Here is a 17,221-nt window from a genome sequence, read left to right on the forward strand (position 1 = left end):
CCTTTCAGACTTTGTTTCTTTGTTGCGTTGTTGTTTTTCTTTACTACGGGTACCTTTGTTTTTCGCTTTTACCCGCCGGGGTGGCTCAGTCAGCTAAGGCGTTGTGCTGCTGAGCACGAGATCGCGGGATCGAATCCCGGCCGCGGCGGCCGCATTTCGATGGAGGCGAAATGCAAAAACGCCCGTGTGCTTGCGTTGTAGTGCACGTTAAAGAACCCCAGGTGGTCAAAATTACCCCGGAGCCCTCCACTACGGCGTGCCTCATAATCAGAACTGGTTTTGGCACGTAAAACCCCAGAAAGAAGAAAGAAGAATGTTTTTTCGCTTTTGTGTTCATTTGCAGCATCGGGACGAGGTCGCGAGGTCCTTTAAGAGGGGGGAATTGACAGGTGTATTTGTTTATCTTTTTCCGGTGATCGGTTTTCACCGGCTAAGAAATAAACGTTATCGCTCGGCGCAGGACCCGCCTGCATGTCTCGGAAGTTTCTCGAATGTTATCGATGGTTCTTTCCGTTGTCTTCACCGAACCTTGTGTAATCTGATTGCATGCGCTACGCAAATGTGTAGTACTTTCTGGAAGGCACGGGCGCACTAGCGATTACGATTGAACCTTCAACGAGTCATACATAAAAACCGACGTGCTTGACCCTCAGATCAGATTTCGACGATCGCCGATGTGTTCGCCGCTATTTGAAGTGTTGGGCTGCTAAGCACGAGGTCGCGGAATCGAATCTCGGCCACGGCGGCCGCATTTCGATGGGGGCGAAATGCGAAAACACCGGTGTGCTTAGATTTAGGTGCACGTTAAAGAACTCCAGGTGGTCCAAATTATTCCGGAGTTCCCCACTACGGCGTGCCTCATAATCAGAGGGTGGTTTTGGCACGTAAAACAGAATTTGTTATTAACAAGATGTCGGTGTGTTGGCGTGCAATTCTTTGTTTTCATGCTCGTGAGAGCAGCATCGGCGGCACAAAATATGCATACATGATAGTGATGATGATCACCCATCCTAATGTTGTATCTGTCTGCTTTGGCAGCATTCAACCAAACTTTCAAAGCCATTGTCTGAGATAGCAATTAATGATGCTCAAAATGGGAAGCATTAGAGAATCTATTTTTTTAATTGAAATAAAATACAGGACCTACGCACAGACGCTCATACGTTTGAGGCAGCATATGTTGCATATAGGGCATACCATAGCTTTGGAGGGTGTATGTATACGAGATTCTCTGTGCAGCGGGCGGCTAGCTAGAGCTCAAGGTCTGATGACGAGAGTGCAGCGACCGAACCGTCCATATCTGTCGCTCTATCTGTGTGTGCGTCGCGTAAGCGCTATGGTACCGAGAATAGTTGCCAGTACGGTGCCGTCCAGAGGGTGCGACTGTTTTCACAACAAATCCGTGCAGGGGCGGGGCCTCGCCTCGATGACGTATCACCATTTTCTTTACTGCTCCATGCAGTCAGGTATACTGCTCCCTCCCTGATAGTGAGATTATATTTGGATCATCAAAACAGTGATGCGTTTATTTAGGAATACCATCGATCCCTTAACAGCAGCCACAGTTGTGCTTATAGTCACCACCAGCACAGCGTGTTCTCCGTTCTAACGCCGGCGGCGTTGTAACGCCGCCAAACAGAGAGAGAAAAAAAGAAAACGGTGAGACGTCATCGAGGCGAGTCCCCGCCCCTGCACGGATTTGTTGTGAAAACAGTCGAACCTCCCGTCCAGATGGAATGCTAATCACTATACCACTGTGTCGACGCAGTGCTACTGCATAACATATCTCTGCAAGCGGATTGATGCTGACCTGCCTGGTTCACTTAGTTGATCTCGACTTTTCTGCTACGGCATTCTACGAGAAGGGACTGGACATAATGACCAGAAATTCAATTTTGCGAATGAAAAAGTTATTCTCGTTGTGATGCGCTGGTCGATCGCAGCTTTGACGCCTTATCAGCCGCTATCTGGAAGCCTTAGTCGCAAGACACTTGCGAAAAAATATAGTTCACTCGCAAATGCCAGGTACACATAAATATAATTGATTGATTGATTGAGTTTAACCCCTTCATGACCAAATGCCAATATTTACATAAAGACGTAAAGATTACGCAGGCGTTGCGTATTAATTTATTTTTGTTACTAAGTCAGTTCGTACCCTTAATGCGTTATGTTTGCACCATTTTGCCTCTTCCAGACAAGCCGAACGTGACACTGCGACTCGGACAACCGTTTCGCGATCTTGAGATTCAGGAAGGCGGCGACGTCTACCTCGAGTGCCACGTGAACGCAAACCCACCATCCTCCGAGGTGCACTGGTCAAAGGACGGCGTCGAAGACTTTGCCACCAAGACGCTGAATGGCTCGACCCTTCCCGACGTTATCATCTCTGGCCGCTTCCTGGCGCTCCAGAAAGCCCGGCGCAGTTTCTCTGGCCGCTACGCCTGCAGCGCCACGAACAGCGAGGGCGCCACTACCAGCAACTCGCTTCGCCTGAAAGTGCTGCGTGAGTAGGCCTTTTTATTCGCGGATTTGGGGGCCCTTGGTCGGCGACTCGCACTGTGACTATGCTGCTGTCGTTACTGGTCTTCCCGTACACTGTGCAATTATTTGTTGTGGGCAGGTCTGTCTTCTTTTGTCGTAATACGGGTATCTAAACACATCTGGGGCCGCATTCACAAAGCTTTTGTTTCTTAAGTGCTCGTTGCCATTGGTCGCTCACCTTCGTTAATAATATGTCCAGCGTCAGGATTGAAGCTTTGTTTCTTAAGTGCTCGTTGCCATTGGTCGCTCACCTTCGTTAATAATATGTCCAGCGTCAGGATTGGCATGATTTTTCTCTTGAGAACAATTATGGCGCAAGATACTTTTGTGAATACAGGCCCCAGACGCCGAATTCACAAAGATTTTCGTTCGTAAGCACTATTCACCGTTTACCTTCCGCCTTCACTAATAGTATATCCAATATCAGGATTGGCTGGAAGTTTCTCTTACGAGCAATTCTAGCGTAAAAGGTTTTTGAGAATACGGGTCCTGGGCCCGTATGGAAAAGAACATCGTGCGCTAGAATCGTTAAGAGAAAGTTCTAGCCAACCCTGGTGCTGGACATCATAGAGCACTTACGTAAGGCTTTGCGTATACGGATCCTGTTCTCCCCTTTCAGCACCACTTTGACGCCTTATAACCTCAGTTATTGGCTTAACCACGGGAATTAAATACGGCCTCCGTTAAACGACTTCGGTTACCGCTCGGCTAGATGCCTTCACTGCAATCGGCGACCGCGTGAGGGACTGTACTTATATTTGCCGCCACCGTTTCCGCTTATCGTGCGATTGATTCCATTCATTTTTTTTATAATCAGTCCCGCTGTGTGGTCGATCTCGGCGATAGCAGGGGCGCAGCTTCATGGGAATATATGACGAAGGGCAAAAAGAATGGAAAATGAAAATAACTGTTACATAATACTGGCCCCTGGCAACAGCAACGGCATCTGCTTTAAATGAGCACCCATATTTTGGTGGCACTTGTTCTTGCAATAAAGCTTATAATTTTCTAAGGAACTCAAATGCTTTAGCGTAGCCTATAACGGCAGCTGCATACAGAGTCTGATGTATCCGCGTGGCGGTGCTCACAATCAGCGCGACCGTTCCACACCGCGCGGTAACCGCGCTGTTAAGCTCAAACCACATGTGAGCGATTTTGTTCGCGTCAGCTTCGAGCCAGAAACGGGCCGTCGCGCGAACAGATCGCTCGTGGTTGTGGCTTGATCGCTCGGTTCTAGAAATCTAGAATTTGCCGATCGGTCACCCGGAAGACCTATGAGTGACTAGCCAATAGGGCGAAGCTGGAACAGGACGTACTTACATATATCAATAACATACTACCAGTTGTCGTACGGAACGAGCAAACGACCAAATTTTGATACGTGCAAGGATTAAAAAAAAACTACTGCAAGACCTTCAGAAATAATTTATGCTACGGCGTACAGCAAGACATGAATTTGAATAATTAGAGCATGCGTCACGCCAGTTTCGGTGCATAATTGCTGCCCTCATGCCGGCAACATCGTGGAGACGTCGCTCGCGTGGGGTTCGACTTGTAGGCGACGACTGGACGTGATAGCTTCTTCATCGCGTGGATTGTCGCCGTCGCGCGCAACGTCGCTTTAATGGGGTTTATACTTTCGGCAAAATACGTGCTTGATTGGCACCCCTAATCCCCGTATTCTCAAATGATCCTCAACTCGAAGCTCCACTCCACCGAATTGTGCAAAGAGCCGCCCTTCGACTGAAGAAGGTGCTACGCTTCTCAAGAATTGGCGTGGACTGTCAATGAAGCGCAGTGACAACTTACGGTATGTGAAAGGGCGGCGCTGCCATGGCACTCTCTTGAGTCGAGGTTGAGTGTCGAGTGTATAAATGTTCTAGAATGTGGGGGGGGGGGGGGGGGGGGGGGGGGGTAAATCTAAGATGTTACAAGGGAAGAACATCCAGAGCGTGAGAGCATCTGCGTGCAACCGTGCGGTGAAGACATTTTCCTTTCTACTGGGAATGCACGCGTTTCGTGGAGTAGGCGCTGTTGATGCGACAAGTTGAGTGATTGCGTTAATTGGCTCAAGTGCTGAAGAAGCGGCGACTTGTCACTTCACTGCGGTATCTTTGGGCACAGGCATAATCTCGAAACGAAGCAACTTTTGAAGGTGTACGGAAATCAGCATGTGGTATACATAGCTTGCACGTGACGTCACATCCGCGGGCTTGCTGCCGCTGCCGCCACGCTTGCGAACCGCTTGTCGCTAGTCTGACGCGCGTGCGCTGCGAGAATCCGTCGAGCAGTTGTTTTCACTGTGTCGTGACAGGCTTCTATTCATCTTTTCCGTGGGCATGCCAGCATTTCCAACTGCACGGCTCTTTTGCGAGGACTACTTCACACAGTTGATTGGATATGCGCGTGTGCGGTGCAAAGAAAAAATTCAACTGTGCGAGAACGTTGATCCCTACACACTGCGCCTGGGAATGGTTGGGTGAAGCGTTTGTCGGCGAGGAGGCTCGGAGAAGACAAAGTGCTCCGACTTGGAGAGGTAAGCGCAGAGGTTTCTTTTCTTTTCACTTTCAAGGTCTCTCAACTGGTCGGTGGCTCCAGTCGGGTGTGGCGAGAGGGGCCGATCGGCACACGGCTGGATCCCTGTCGCTGCCGCGTCGGCCTCGGCACGCCGTTCCTGCAATTCGGCTGCCCGCTTTTCGGCGTCCGTTTGCCGCTTTTCGGCGCGTCGTTTTTCGAGGTGTTGGTGTCGTGAGGGATCCGTGTTCATGGCGCTGTAGCCGAGGCGCTGTAGCGACGGAGCCCAGTCAGGGTCCGTCTCGTCGAACAGTTAATCTGGTTTCCCCAAGAACGCAAAATGAACAAAGTTACCAAACTAACCTTTCGTTATATATCGCCGTTATCACGCTGTCGAAATAGAAAGGAATTATATTTACCTGCAATGAAGTGTGCGCCGCAGACTCGCAGGTTGCGGTTCTCGATGTCTAAGTAGGCACGTTTAATGCGCGTCAGCCATAGGCTGCGCCGCTTCGTGCTCAACGCTTTCGTGCGCTCGCGCTGGTTCTCCACGATCTTCGGTAATGAAAAGAAGCTGCTGTTAGTCGTTTTTTTTTCTCCTGCGGCTGTCACTGCGGTTGGAACAACCAAATATCATGCACATGACCATGGTGACAACACGTCTTGCGGGCCTTGCAACGACTGTGGGAGAGTGAGCGGTTCATATGCATGGCGGACGCATATCCCAGAATTCCTTTCACTGACATCAGTGCAAGCTATCTACAGATGCTTGGGGGATACAGTACATGCAATTCTTAAATGCGAAGGAAGCTATGCCAACATTTCGTCGGTAAGATTGTATTAAAGGAGTGCATGCCTCCGGATGTTGACCCTTCCACGGGAATGAAGTGATGAGGTAGAAGTGTCAATCTTGGGCTGCGAAAGCGCATGCATGTAGGTAACTCCTGTCTTATTTCTCTTCAGTTCTACTAGCGCGTGTTCTTAACAGCACAGTCGGCAGCATGGGGCCGACCACCTAGGTTTTTGTGAAAAGGTGTTTACTCCATGCGTGACATCCTTGTCCATGGGTTTATTTTGGGTTTTCTTTGCTTTCTTTTGCAAAATACATATAAAGCTGAATGTTGGACTAGTTCATGTGTCTATATATGTACCTTGGCTTGTACATTTTACCTAGTGCGAAAAATAGACGAAAAAAAAAAGCTGAACAAAACAGCGCCTCAATTGAAGAGTTGAAGTCTAGCGCTCTGTCCGGTTCCATTTTCCGTTTGTTTTTAGGGCTAGGTATACAGAGTGGTGCAGCTAAAGCGCAAACAAATATGTTTCCTCCGCGACGCGTCACTTCTCTCCAGTACAGGAAGATTTACTTCATAGGTCTACTTCGTGAGCGTGCGTGCGCGTGCGTGCGTGTGCGTGTGTGTGTGTGTGTGTGTGTTTCGGTGACTCGCTTTCTCTCTACTTCGGGTCACTACACCAGTTGTAACTATGGTCGAGCGTCTGTGGACTGAACAAACCATGCGAACGTTGCCATGAGACATATATACACGAGCGCGTTTCTGGCATTTCGTTTCCTGAGAGGGTAGCTAGCACGTGTGGTTCCGCGCTGCTATAATAGCTCGCACGGTTGCCCGTGAGTCAGTGCGTGGTTTGTTTTTCTTTAGTTTGCGACCGCCTAATACGCGACGCCCCAACACCATTCAGCTGGGAACAAATCGAGCGTTCCGACAACCACGCCCGCGCAGCTTTGCTTCGCCATCGGCTTGCTTCCACGTGCCGCTACAACGAGCCAACGATAAGCATGAAAGGAGCGAGGCCCAGACAGCCCGGAAATGAACAGGCGTTACCATGCGTGAGCACGCCCCCCCCCCCCCCGCCCCTTTCCCCATGGGGCCCACATACAAGAAAAAAAGAACGAACAAACAGAACAGCAGCAATACAAGCGATGCACCCTGTTATTATTCTGCTAATGAACAGTGATCAACGCGGACTACAGCACGCAAACTACAGGAGCTCAAATGAAGATCCAAATGCCAGAGAATGTCTTTTTGCGGAGAACCTGCAGCTGTGTCACGTATTTCGTGGTTATTTCTATCTCGCTTGCCCTTTAGTGTTACTTTGGGTTCTGTGATCAAACACGCGAAAAGGCGCGGAGCTGCCTGGCATGCGAGCCGAACAAAGGAAGATATAGACGGTGTACTCGCACAAAGACATGACTGATTTCAACCACATAAAGAACCTGACCGCCGCAGAGCCCCTGACTCGCCGAATAACAACGCAAGGATGAAAGCAGTGTGTTTAGTATACAATCGTGAAAGGTACAGACGTTTGCCCGTTATTATCCGTGAAAAGACGGGTGGAACTGTGCCAGCCTAATCATTCACGAGCCTCCGTAGGAGCCTCTGCAGGATGCAGGCGTTCGGTGTGTTGCGACACCACGCACTCGAGCATCCTCCCGCGTCTTGCCGTGCCTGGCTTAGCGCTTGGCTATTTAAGGACCCTCGGTAGAGGCAACAAATTAATTTGGTCCCAGCTTTCCTTAGACGGTCCCCCTTAGTGACTTGACTAGGGGAACTCAACGCATGCCTTTCCCTGTCCGTCTCTTGAATCTCTTTATTTCATGCCGTACTTACCACCTTTCCTGTTTTCTTGTCTTTGTTCGCTTCTGAATTTGTCGGCGGCAAGGGCAATTGTCGTACGGATAACTGGTGTTGGTTATGCATATTTAGTTATAGTATAGTAGTGTGCGGCTGACAATGCACATGATTTATTCATTTAAAAGACCTGTCATGTCTCCTTAATCGACTCAGTGGTGGACTAATGGCTTTGTTGCCGAGAATACTTACAAAACTGCCGGTTCCCTTCCTCCTTTTACACTTTAGCGTCCTCTGAAACGAGGACGCGCCACTGCGTGTTTCTTTATCTCAAGAACAAAGATACGTTTCCCCACTTTCATGTAATGCATGGTGAAATACCAGCAAGAAGTCAGAGTGTTAGCGCCCTCGCTACTGGTTGAAAGCTTGACGGATGCTAATAAATCAAGATACAGGACACCAAAAAAGGAAAGCGGAGACCTCCGACCTGTGCCCGGCTGGAACTTCAGTTATTGGAGCTTCTCAGGGCGTTGTTGGGAGCTAGCTTAAGTGAATACTTGCTCTCTGGGCTTTCCAAGTGACAATATAGACGGACTCCCTGATTACCCTACATTGGTTCAAGGGATTAGCTGTTCAGTGGAAGCCTTTTGTTGCAAATCGCGTTCTGGAAATTCAAAAAAGAAAACGGATCCAGGTGATTGGAGACACTGCTCAGGGAGTGAGAACCCAGCTACTTTGCTGACCAGAGGAGTCTCCCCTGTATGCGCTCAAAGGCTGCGAAATGTGGTGGAAAGAACGAGCATGTTTTCTCAAGCACCAGCAACCTGGCCTCGAGCGTCGACAGGTATTACTAATGAGAGAGCAGAAGAAACAACGTCAGCAAAACTGGTGAGCGACGACATTATCGTACAGGCACCTCCGCCGATCGTTCTTATCGAATGCTTTAGCAGTCTAGACCGACTGCTTCGTGTGACAGCCTGGGTGCTAGTGTTTGTACATCACTGGAAACCTAGAGGGCAGAAGCGTCAGGTGGCCCCGTTCAGCGCTGAAGAGATCCAGGATTTTCAGTACTTACTGCTACGGCAAGATTCACCGTTTGGGGACTTTCACCATCGTTTAAACCGAAACGAAGACGGTCAGGTGCTTTCAGAACTACGAAGCATGAATTCGTTCGTTGACAATAACGGACAGCAATCTGCTGCAGCCTTCAAATTCACGAATTAGTGCTGTTACACGATGACTTTCATCCACGACAAAGCTGGAAAATCGGTCGCATCACTGCAGTGTTTCCGGGACGTGACAGACGCATTCGCTCGTGCGTGGTTCGTTTGCCCTGTGGCACGACCGTGCGACGTCCGGTACAGCTTCTGCACCCTTTGAAGGTACAAGAGGAATGAGCTAACGCTCATTCGGCGGGGACGTTGTTAAATAATCAACAACCAGCGATCAACCAGCGATAGTTTCAGTACCTCACAGTATTCAGTAGATGGACCGACCCGAGAATCACAGTTCCAAGGGGAGGTATGGCCTGGAAGCCCGTGCTGTAACTGAATTGCGCGCGTTGGCCGCCCTCTGAGTGCCTTTGTGTGCGTTTGTGGGAAGTTTTGGGCACTAAACGGGACTTCGACCTCGCGAGGGTGTGCTGGTGGGAGCGAGACCAAAGACGCTACGCAAGGCAGGCCCATCCGTGGCCTACCTTGCCACTTGAGTGGTATTTCCCTTAATAAACTCAGTCAAAGAAAGTTCCCCAAAGACTATCGATTGGTTAATCAGTGAGCTACATTATCAACAAAGTGTATATTACCCTTCCCTACTATTGACTTCATGTGTTTGCGTACTATGTTCTGTTTTCTGTCCTGTCTTAAAGTCAAATTCCTGGCAAGTCTCTTGCACTATGTTTGCGCAAGCATAGTGCAATGGACTGGCCAAGAATCTTTCAGGTTGGCAAAAAAAAAATAATAATCGCCAGCTCTTCCCCTGTTGAGAAAATGGGGGTAAGCGAAGCTTGTCGTGTGTGTATCTGACCTTCGTGGTGATTTTATTTCTTTCTTTCTCTCTCTCTCTCTTTCTTTCTTTATTTCTTTCTCTCTATCTTTCTCTTTGTCTATTTCTTTGTTTCTCTCTTTCTTTCTTTCTCTTTCTCTCTTTCTTTTTTGTCCCTGGTAAGTGCCATTGAGCTTGGACCCTATCTGCACAATCACCAGAATCGGCCCACTTTTAAGCGTGACACCACCACCACCACCGCCGACACTTTTGAGCCTATAAAGCTTCGCTTAAAAAACGGGCGGTCACACTCCACTCAATCGGCTTTAGAGCGACGGTAGCATTTTGCCTTCCGGTCACGGCATAAGTGTTGTACGCATGCGCTCTAGCGTTACGGCTGAGTAGCTGTCTGCGAGTTGTTAGGATACACTCGTCTGAGCGGAGCCGAACAGCAAACACTCAGATAAAATTCTCTATATGCAGCAGACGCTAAACGCTCAGCTAAAGCTGAGCGTTTACGGTCCGCTGCATATAGACTGTAGACAGCAGAGCGCCGCTTACGCTCAGATTTTACGCTGTTTTAGTTCAAGGTTTCTTGTCCGCTCCGGTCAGACCAATGTATTGACACCCGTACATTGTATCTTTTTCGAGGGACCGTTTTCACCGGCTAACCACTGTTACAAAGTTATCGCTCGGCGCAAGGCGCGCCTTCATGTATCCGAACTTTCTGGACTCTTGTCGCCGATCTTACAGCGAAGGAGTGATGTCTTATCAGATTGCGTACATGAAGCAAATAGCGGTGTACTACATTCTGGAACGACGGGAGCACCAGCGATTATACTAGAATGCACGATGAGTGATATTTAAAATAAATTATGTGGCTTTACGTGCCAAAACCACGATCTAATTATGAGGCACACCGTAGTGGGTGACTCCGGAATAATTTGGACCACATGGGGTTCTTTAACGTGCACCTAAATCGGAGTAGCACACGGGTGTTTTCGCATTTCGCCCCCATCTAAATGCGGCCGCCGTAGCCGGGATAGTGATGTATAAATAGCCGGTGCACTTGACCCGTAGAATGAAATTTCGACAACCGACGATTGTGCTCACCGCTATCATTGTGCTCCGAGCGTTACTTGTTTTTGTGGGAACAAGTTCGCCCAATAAAGATTTAACTCCCGCCTTTTTCCTTAAACGCCACGACAACGTGACAGTATCCTAACAACTTGCACATAGCTGCTCAGCCGAAACGCTAGTGCGCGTGCGCTCAACGATCATGCCGTCAGCGGAAGGCAGGGCGCTGCCCTCGCTCCGCCACAAAGGCGTTTGAGTGGACTGGGCGGTCCGCTGGCGTGTCTGTCATTTTTAGCGAAGCTGATTGCGCGCCGGTCGCGGCTCTGGTGGACACACTAAAAAAAAAATGTGGGAACCACGCAGTTCTGCGCAGAACTTAAGCAGGTGAAATGTGAGCAAACCTTGCTGGCGATCTCACTCGCTGAGAGGAGGTGGCGTTTGCGGCGGCTGTGTGTCGGGGTTGCACTTAAGCCGGCTGTGACTGCCTTCTGGCCACAACAATACCGCGGCCCATATGCTTATTCCAGTCCGTTCTGTGACATCACTATTGAAAATGTGAATGTAAGACATTTGCTGTCGAATTGTCCCAGACTTCATGAAGCCCGTCTTCGCCACCCAAGTGCGACAAGACTTCGCCTATAATAGGACGTTCTCCCGACATAGAACACTAGATCCATAGACCTTACTCCGCTCCCTATCGAACTACCTGTACGAAACAGTTCTGTTTGTGTATTTGTAACCATATATTTATTATCAGGGGATAGCCGATATTCTAGTTGACATTAAGCGGAAGAAATGGAGCTGGGCAGGCTATGTAATGCGTAGGGTGGATAACCGATGGACCATTAGGGTTACAGAATGGATACCAAGAGAAGGGAAGCGCAGTCGAGGTCGGCAGAAAACCAGATGGGGTGATGAAGTTAGGAAATTTGCAGGCGCAAGTTGGAATACGCTAGCGCAAGACAGGGGTAATTGGAGATCGCAGGGAGAGGCCTTCGCCCTGCAGTGGACATAAAAATATAGGCTGATGATGATGATGATGATAATTTATTATGCAAAGGCAGGCTTCCGAAAAAAAAAAGAACAGACCATCAGCGACTGTTCGCTTAAACTGTCATATGTCATGGACGAACAACGCCAGCAGGAACCGCCAGCAGTGTGTCCAAACTCATTCTGCTGCCATAAAATGTTCCGATGTGGTCTTGATAACTGAGTCCTATTTTGTTGCAGCATCGCACAGAAGTAGGGTGCTTAAATATTCTTTGGAGCGATAATCTATCGAATGGGCCGCAAGTTGTACTTTGTAACCACTGCAGCTGCTGTTGTCGTTGGAGTACACAGTTCGATCCCCTTGTCTAGAGCTAAGGAAAAATGCATTACCGCCCTTAGGTTTATTTTTAATTAGCCTCATTTGTACAAGAAAAGAACCACTGTGCTTGCTTTACTTAAAGTGAGCAAGCGTTTATTTCCTGTTCTACCGTAAAAGGAGCATAAAGTACATTAGAAAGCAATGTTTTGCTTTGTTCGAAGTTTAGACCAATTTTTCAACTCAGATCTTTCAATGACATCTTACCGTACAGCCTAGCCTGCCGGATCTTTCTCTGTTTTTAACATTGCAGCAGCATGGCCCAAGAACATTCGGGTTCTGACCGCTATTTCTGCTCCAACGCGTTTTGGAACTTCATTTCGTATGCGTGTTTGTGTAGCCCGTCTCGGTTGTTCGGCAGCGCTAAACAAACTGAGTGTAGAGACTAGGGTACGCTTTAAATATTCCACGAGGACCAGAAAAGTGTGCGTGTGTCCCTGCAGGGTCTGTTTTATGCACGACTTGTAAGTGACCCGGGACTGCTTGCCGAGTCATTACAAATTCGTCGGCTCGGAACATTTTGGCAAATAAGGTATAAACAAAGCCAGTTGTGAACTCACAAGGCGTCCTACACTTGCACCCTAATTAGACCTTCCTAGCGAGGTCGTGGGAAACCCGAAATGTACAAACCGCAGCTCCGGTATGCATGTTAACGCGTTTGCTGCCAGGCCGTAAATGTAGCCGAAAATCTGGATTTTAGTTTCGAGCAAACCTTTTAAGGTGCGCGTATATTTCGGCGTCCGCTGGCTGAGGCCATGTGCGCGGCCAGGAGGTCCGGAAATTAGAGGCCCCAAATGTTTTAACGAAGAAGTGCCCGCCAAGTGCGCAAGTGTACCCTACAGTATACTATATGTGCGTGTTTTCACTTAGAAAAGGTTCCCTTTTAAACTAGACTACTTTATTTGCATATTGAAGGAAACCTGCACGTTGTGTCTCTTTGTTTTTCTGTATGGCTGCCTGTTCTTTTATGCACTTTGTTGCATTCGCGTCTGGACGTTTTTTAAACTCACTTCCTATCCGATGCTGCGTAATACCTGGTACTTAAGTGATAGTGACAAGGAAAGTGTGGTCACTGAACTGGGAACCAATTTGCACAGCTTTCTTTTTTTTTTTTTTCATAAGTGTTGTTCGCCGTTGGCCGGCTGTCTTGGTTAATATTTTATCCAACATCACGATTTGCCGGCGCCTGCTCTTGCGAACAGTTATAGCGCAAGCTTTTTTTTTTTTTTTTGGCAAATGGGCGCTGTTGTTCAGGAGATGTAAGAACTATCTAGAAACAGTGCTAAGGCACCTAGAACGCAGGAGTGCTGGTAATGTTTGCTCACCATACGCATATTTGATGGCAATCTCTCATATATAGGTGCACGTTCTGGCTAAAAAAGAAAAAAAAAACTTTTAACTGAACTCAACATATGACACTATTGGTATGTGTGGCGCGGTGTGATAGAAAACGCACTAAACACTGAAAAAAAAAGTTTAACCCTCGGTTCCTTCAATTCTTGTCGTTCATTTCACAGCCAGGGAGCGTCTCAGCATTTGCAGTCTTTATGCCATGAGGTTGCATACGAGAGCATGTTGAGCAGTTGCCTGCTCCTAAAGTCACGTGCTACGTGATGCCTGCGGTTGAAAGGATATGCGACATCCGCCACCATGCCCGCTGAGTGGCCCTAGCTAACACTCCCAGCTAACCCTCCCAGCTCAAACTTACACACACACGCATGTACCAAGCATACATAATTACCCAAGACAGTGGAAGGCGGCCAACCGCAGCTGAACCTCAATAATAGAGCGTCACACTCAAAATGGCGGTTCGGCTTTCATCTGCAGCAAGTTGTCTTTTCGTCCAAGTTCACTTTCGTTCACCGATTGATTTCTACATTTAAATTAAGATAAAAGTCAATTTCCCCTATCTTTCCTTTATGTCATTGTCTGCTGGCTTTGTGTGGTTGTGACTGACAAAAAATTTAACCCCTAGGTTCCCTTATTCTTCTCGTTAATGTCTTGCCGTAAAGCATTTTCGGGCAGGCTAACTAATGGAAAACCACGCTGATGTTATCTAGACATCGTGTGTCATGTATTGCTTTGCAAAACTGCACAATTCCCTTTCTGAATTATTTTGGTACAGTGAGCGCATGATATTGTGAACGTATCGGTTGTGCAAGGCTAGTTAAATGAGGGTGCATGGCGTAAGCCCTAGGCAGTGCTTAGTTTCTTTCTCGAGATGATCTGCTGGCGTTTACCTTTCTCGCCCTTGTTTTCATGGCGATTGCTCTTAAGGATCCAGTGGTTTTCGTGGTATCCGTTGCCGGTGAAGTTATCTCCTTCCGCTAAATATGGAAATAAAAAAAATTCCTGCAGATTCAACGAGTAGGAATGTAGGAGTGCATACAGCGAAGCTTTCTGTAAGTGCACACAGAGTCGAAACACAAGTACACCCACGCACACGCGCACACGCACATACGCACGCACATACACACACACACACACACACACACACACACAAACACGCACGCACGCGCGCGCGCGCGAATTATACCGAGTCTTGTTAAGCGGAGTTGCTGACAACTATCGAGTACGACGGACGCCTTGCACGCATCATGGTTGCAGAGGCAGCATGCACATTCGTACGTAACGCAATTCGAATCCATTCTATCAGCAAGAAGCGTTTACTTCCTCATTAGCGTGCAGCCGCGGATGCACGAAGGCGAACTTACTGGTTCATAATTTTTCTTTCCACCGCACGACCGGCGCCGCCGCTGCCGCGGATGCGAGCGCCATCTGGTGGTGCTGCAAGGAACCCAGAGGCGCGCGATCTCCGCTGTGATTGGTTGGCCTATTCGTCAAGGGAACAGCCAGGCCGCAGGCATGGTCACGACACCCACGGCGATGTTCACAAAGAAAAGCCTCGCTTTTAAAGAACTAAATATGTTCAGCTGAATCTAAGCAGTCGTATTCTGAGATTCAAGACGGGTGTTCTACGTCTGAGCCGGAATCTCAGCGGTGGTTGTAGCAGCAGCAACGGGCGTAGCTTACAACCTAACGTAGCTTACAAGAAATTTCAGAATATTCTAGAACTTTTGTAATGACCTCGCAGAAAGTATAACGTGACACACAGGTAGGAGACGTCGATGTAGCGCACGGTACTTGAGAAACTTCTACATGACGCCATGCAGGGAAAAATTATGAGCGAGAGAAAAATAAGGGGCGCTTTCGGGGAAACAATAGAAAAAAGTCCTGGATCAGAATAATGTAACGATTCAATTCCTATTATTTTCCATTTCGCGCTTCGTCAGCGGTCTGAGCGGGGTACCACCTATGTTGCCACCAGTAGGCCGCCAGTCGTGAGCCGCGGATGATAGAAAAAGAATAAAATCGAGCTAAAATAATCGCTACATTATACCAGCCCTCGGTCCATATTTACAGAAATTTTCTTACGCTAAATGTGTTCGTAGGAGCAGGTGTCAGTCAATCGCATTGTCGGACGTATATCTAAGGCGGCGGCCGATGACAAACAGCACTCAGGAAGGCAAAGCTTCGTGAATTCGGCCCCTGGGCCCGTTGTCACGAAAAAGCTTTTACGCTTGAAATCTTCGTAACAGCAGATACCAGGGGATCGTAATGACGGACATATTAGCGAAAGCGGCCGGCCTGTGCCAAAGAGCACTTGAGAAGGCAAAGCTTTGTGAACTCGGCTGCAGATGGTTGGCCGCATCTCTTCCTATAACGGAACGATTAGAATTGTTGCACATTGCTGGCGTGGAGGAGACCACGATTGAAGGTTGCCCTCTGACCTTGCTACATAACATAGGCAATGAAGACAATTGGGCTAGTTTTGGGAATCTCCCAAGGCTGAAACATAATTAGGTGCAAGAAAAGACAAAGGACAAGAAGAAAAAGACGTATAAAGAACAGACAGCTAATTTCAACAGGTTTTTATTGAGTGCACCGATGCTTAGATTATACAGTGCAAAAGTTTGCGATGGACAGTTTACGTCGCATTGACAAATTCATGACACAACAATTCAACGCATGTTGGAAAAATTGGCGTACGTATGTTCAATCATCGCTGCAGTAGCGCTTCTTCGGCGCCGAATGTCTATACCATCAGTTTTCGTGTGTTACATGTGTTCATCATAGTATGTCGCTTGATATTCTTTTACAGCGAAGCTGTATTCCTCTACCAGCCAAGGAAATTTTCGTGTCGACGTAAGCAAAAAACGCCAGGCTAAAAATTGAATACAAACAGCATATCTCCTTTGAAATCAGGCATGCAGCATGCAACTCAGCATACAACAAGCATCAAAACCACATGATGGATGATAAGGCCCGTATGAACAATGGGAACACCCTCCGACGCGTTCAGGTAAAGATTAGGTTTGCAACTGCTTCGAAAGGGGTTGACGTCATTCAAAACCTTCGTGAAACCAGTTTCTCTCGTTTCACTCTTTGTAAAGCCACGTGTGTGCATTCAAGTGACGTCACAATGGGTATTCGTTATGGGTGTCGTTTACAGCGTTCGTTCGCCCGCGTGTATTTCACGGTAAAGATTATGGTTGCGTAAGTTACTCCGAGTGTAGAAGTACCCAAAAGCATAAAAATCACGTAGTGACGTCACCACGGTCTAGCAACTCATTCAGTTCATTCCAGGCTACCATGGGTAGATCCCGGAAAATAAAGACGCCAGAAGAACAGCGTGAATATAATGTCGTTGTGAAGTAATAAATGGTGTGGTTAAGTACATTTCACTTGTATCTGGTTTCACTCTTTGTAGAGCGACGTGTGTGAATTCAAGTGACGTCACAATCGGTAATCGTTGTGGGTGTCGTTTACAGCTTCGCTGTCCAACCACCTGCACAGCGTGGATTGGAGCCACAGTTTTATTGCGATAGAAATTATATGAACACTTAAGCTAGATTTCTGCCGTCGGCGTCGCCGTCGCCGTGAGGTTCCGTATAAAGTCCAAGGGCGATAAAATCGTCACCGCGCGCCGTATTCCCTCGCGCGCTATCACGGAGAGCGAACCCACGGCGGAAAGCAAACGTGACCGTCGCGCGAAAGGCCGTGGGGGTATGGGAGGGAGGGAGGCAGGGCGACGCTGTGCTCCGGAACGAAATGCGCATCTTGCAACCGGGCGCAAGGGGACCTGGCC

At 48.2% G+C, this 17,221-nt stretch overlaps 1 protein-coding gene across 1 annotated transcript in view; it reads left to right on the forward strand.

Moving 5' to 3' along the window:
• Positions 1–17,221, forward strand: part of LOC119449468 (hemicentin-2-like) — a 549,353-nt gene that overhangs the window by 189,089 nt on the left and 343,043 nt on the right. The window contains exon 6 of the mRNA XM_037712679.2: positions 2,198–2,506. Coding sequence (XP_037568607.2) covers positions 2,198–2,506 — 309 coding nt within the window. The remainder of the gene's footprint in view (positions 1–2,197; positions 2,507–17,221) is intronic.

Source organism: Dermacentor silvarum, chromosome 1 (assembly GCF_013339745.2).
Source record: "Dermacentor silvarum isolate Dsil-2018 chromosome 1, BIME_Dsil_1.4, whole genome shotgun sequence".
Classification (NCBI taxonomy): domain Eukaryota; kingdom Metazoa; phylum Arthropoda; class Arachnida; order Ixodida; family Ixodidae; genus Dermacentor; species Dermacentor silvarum.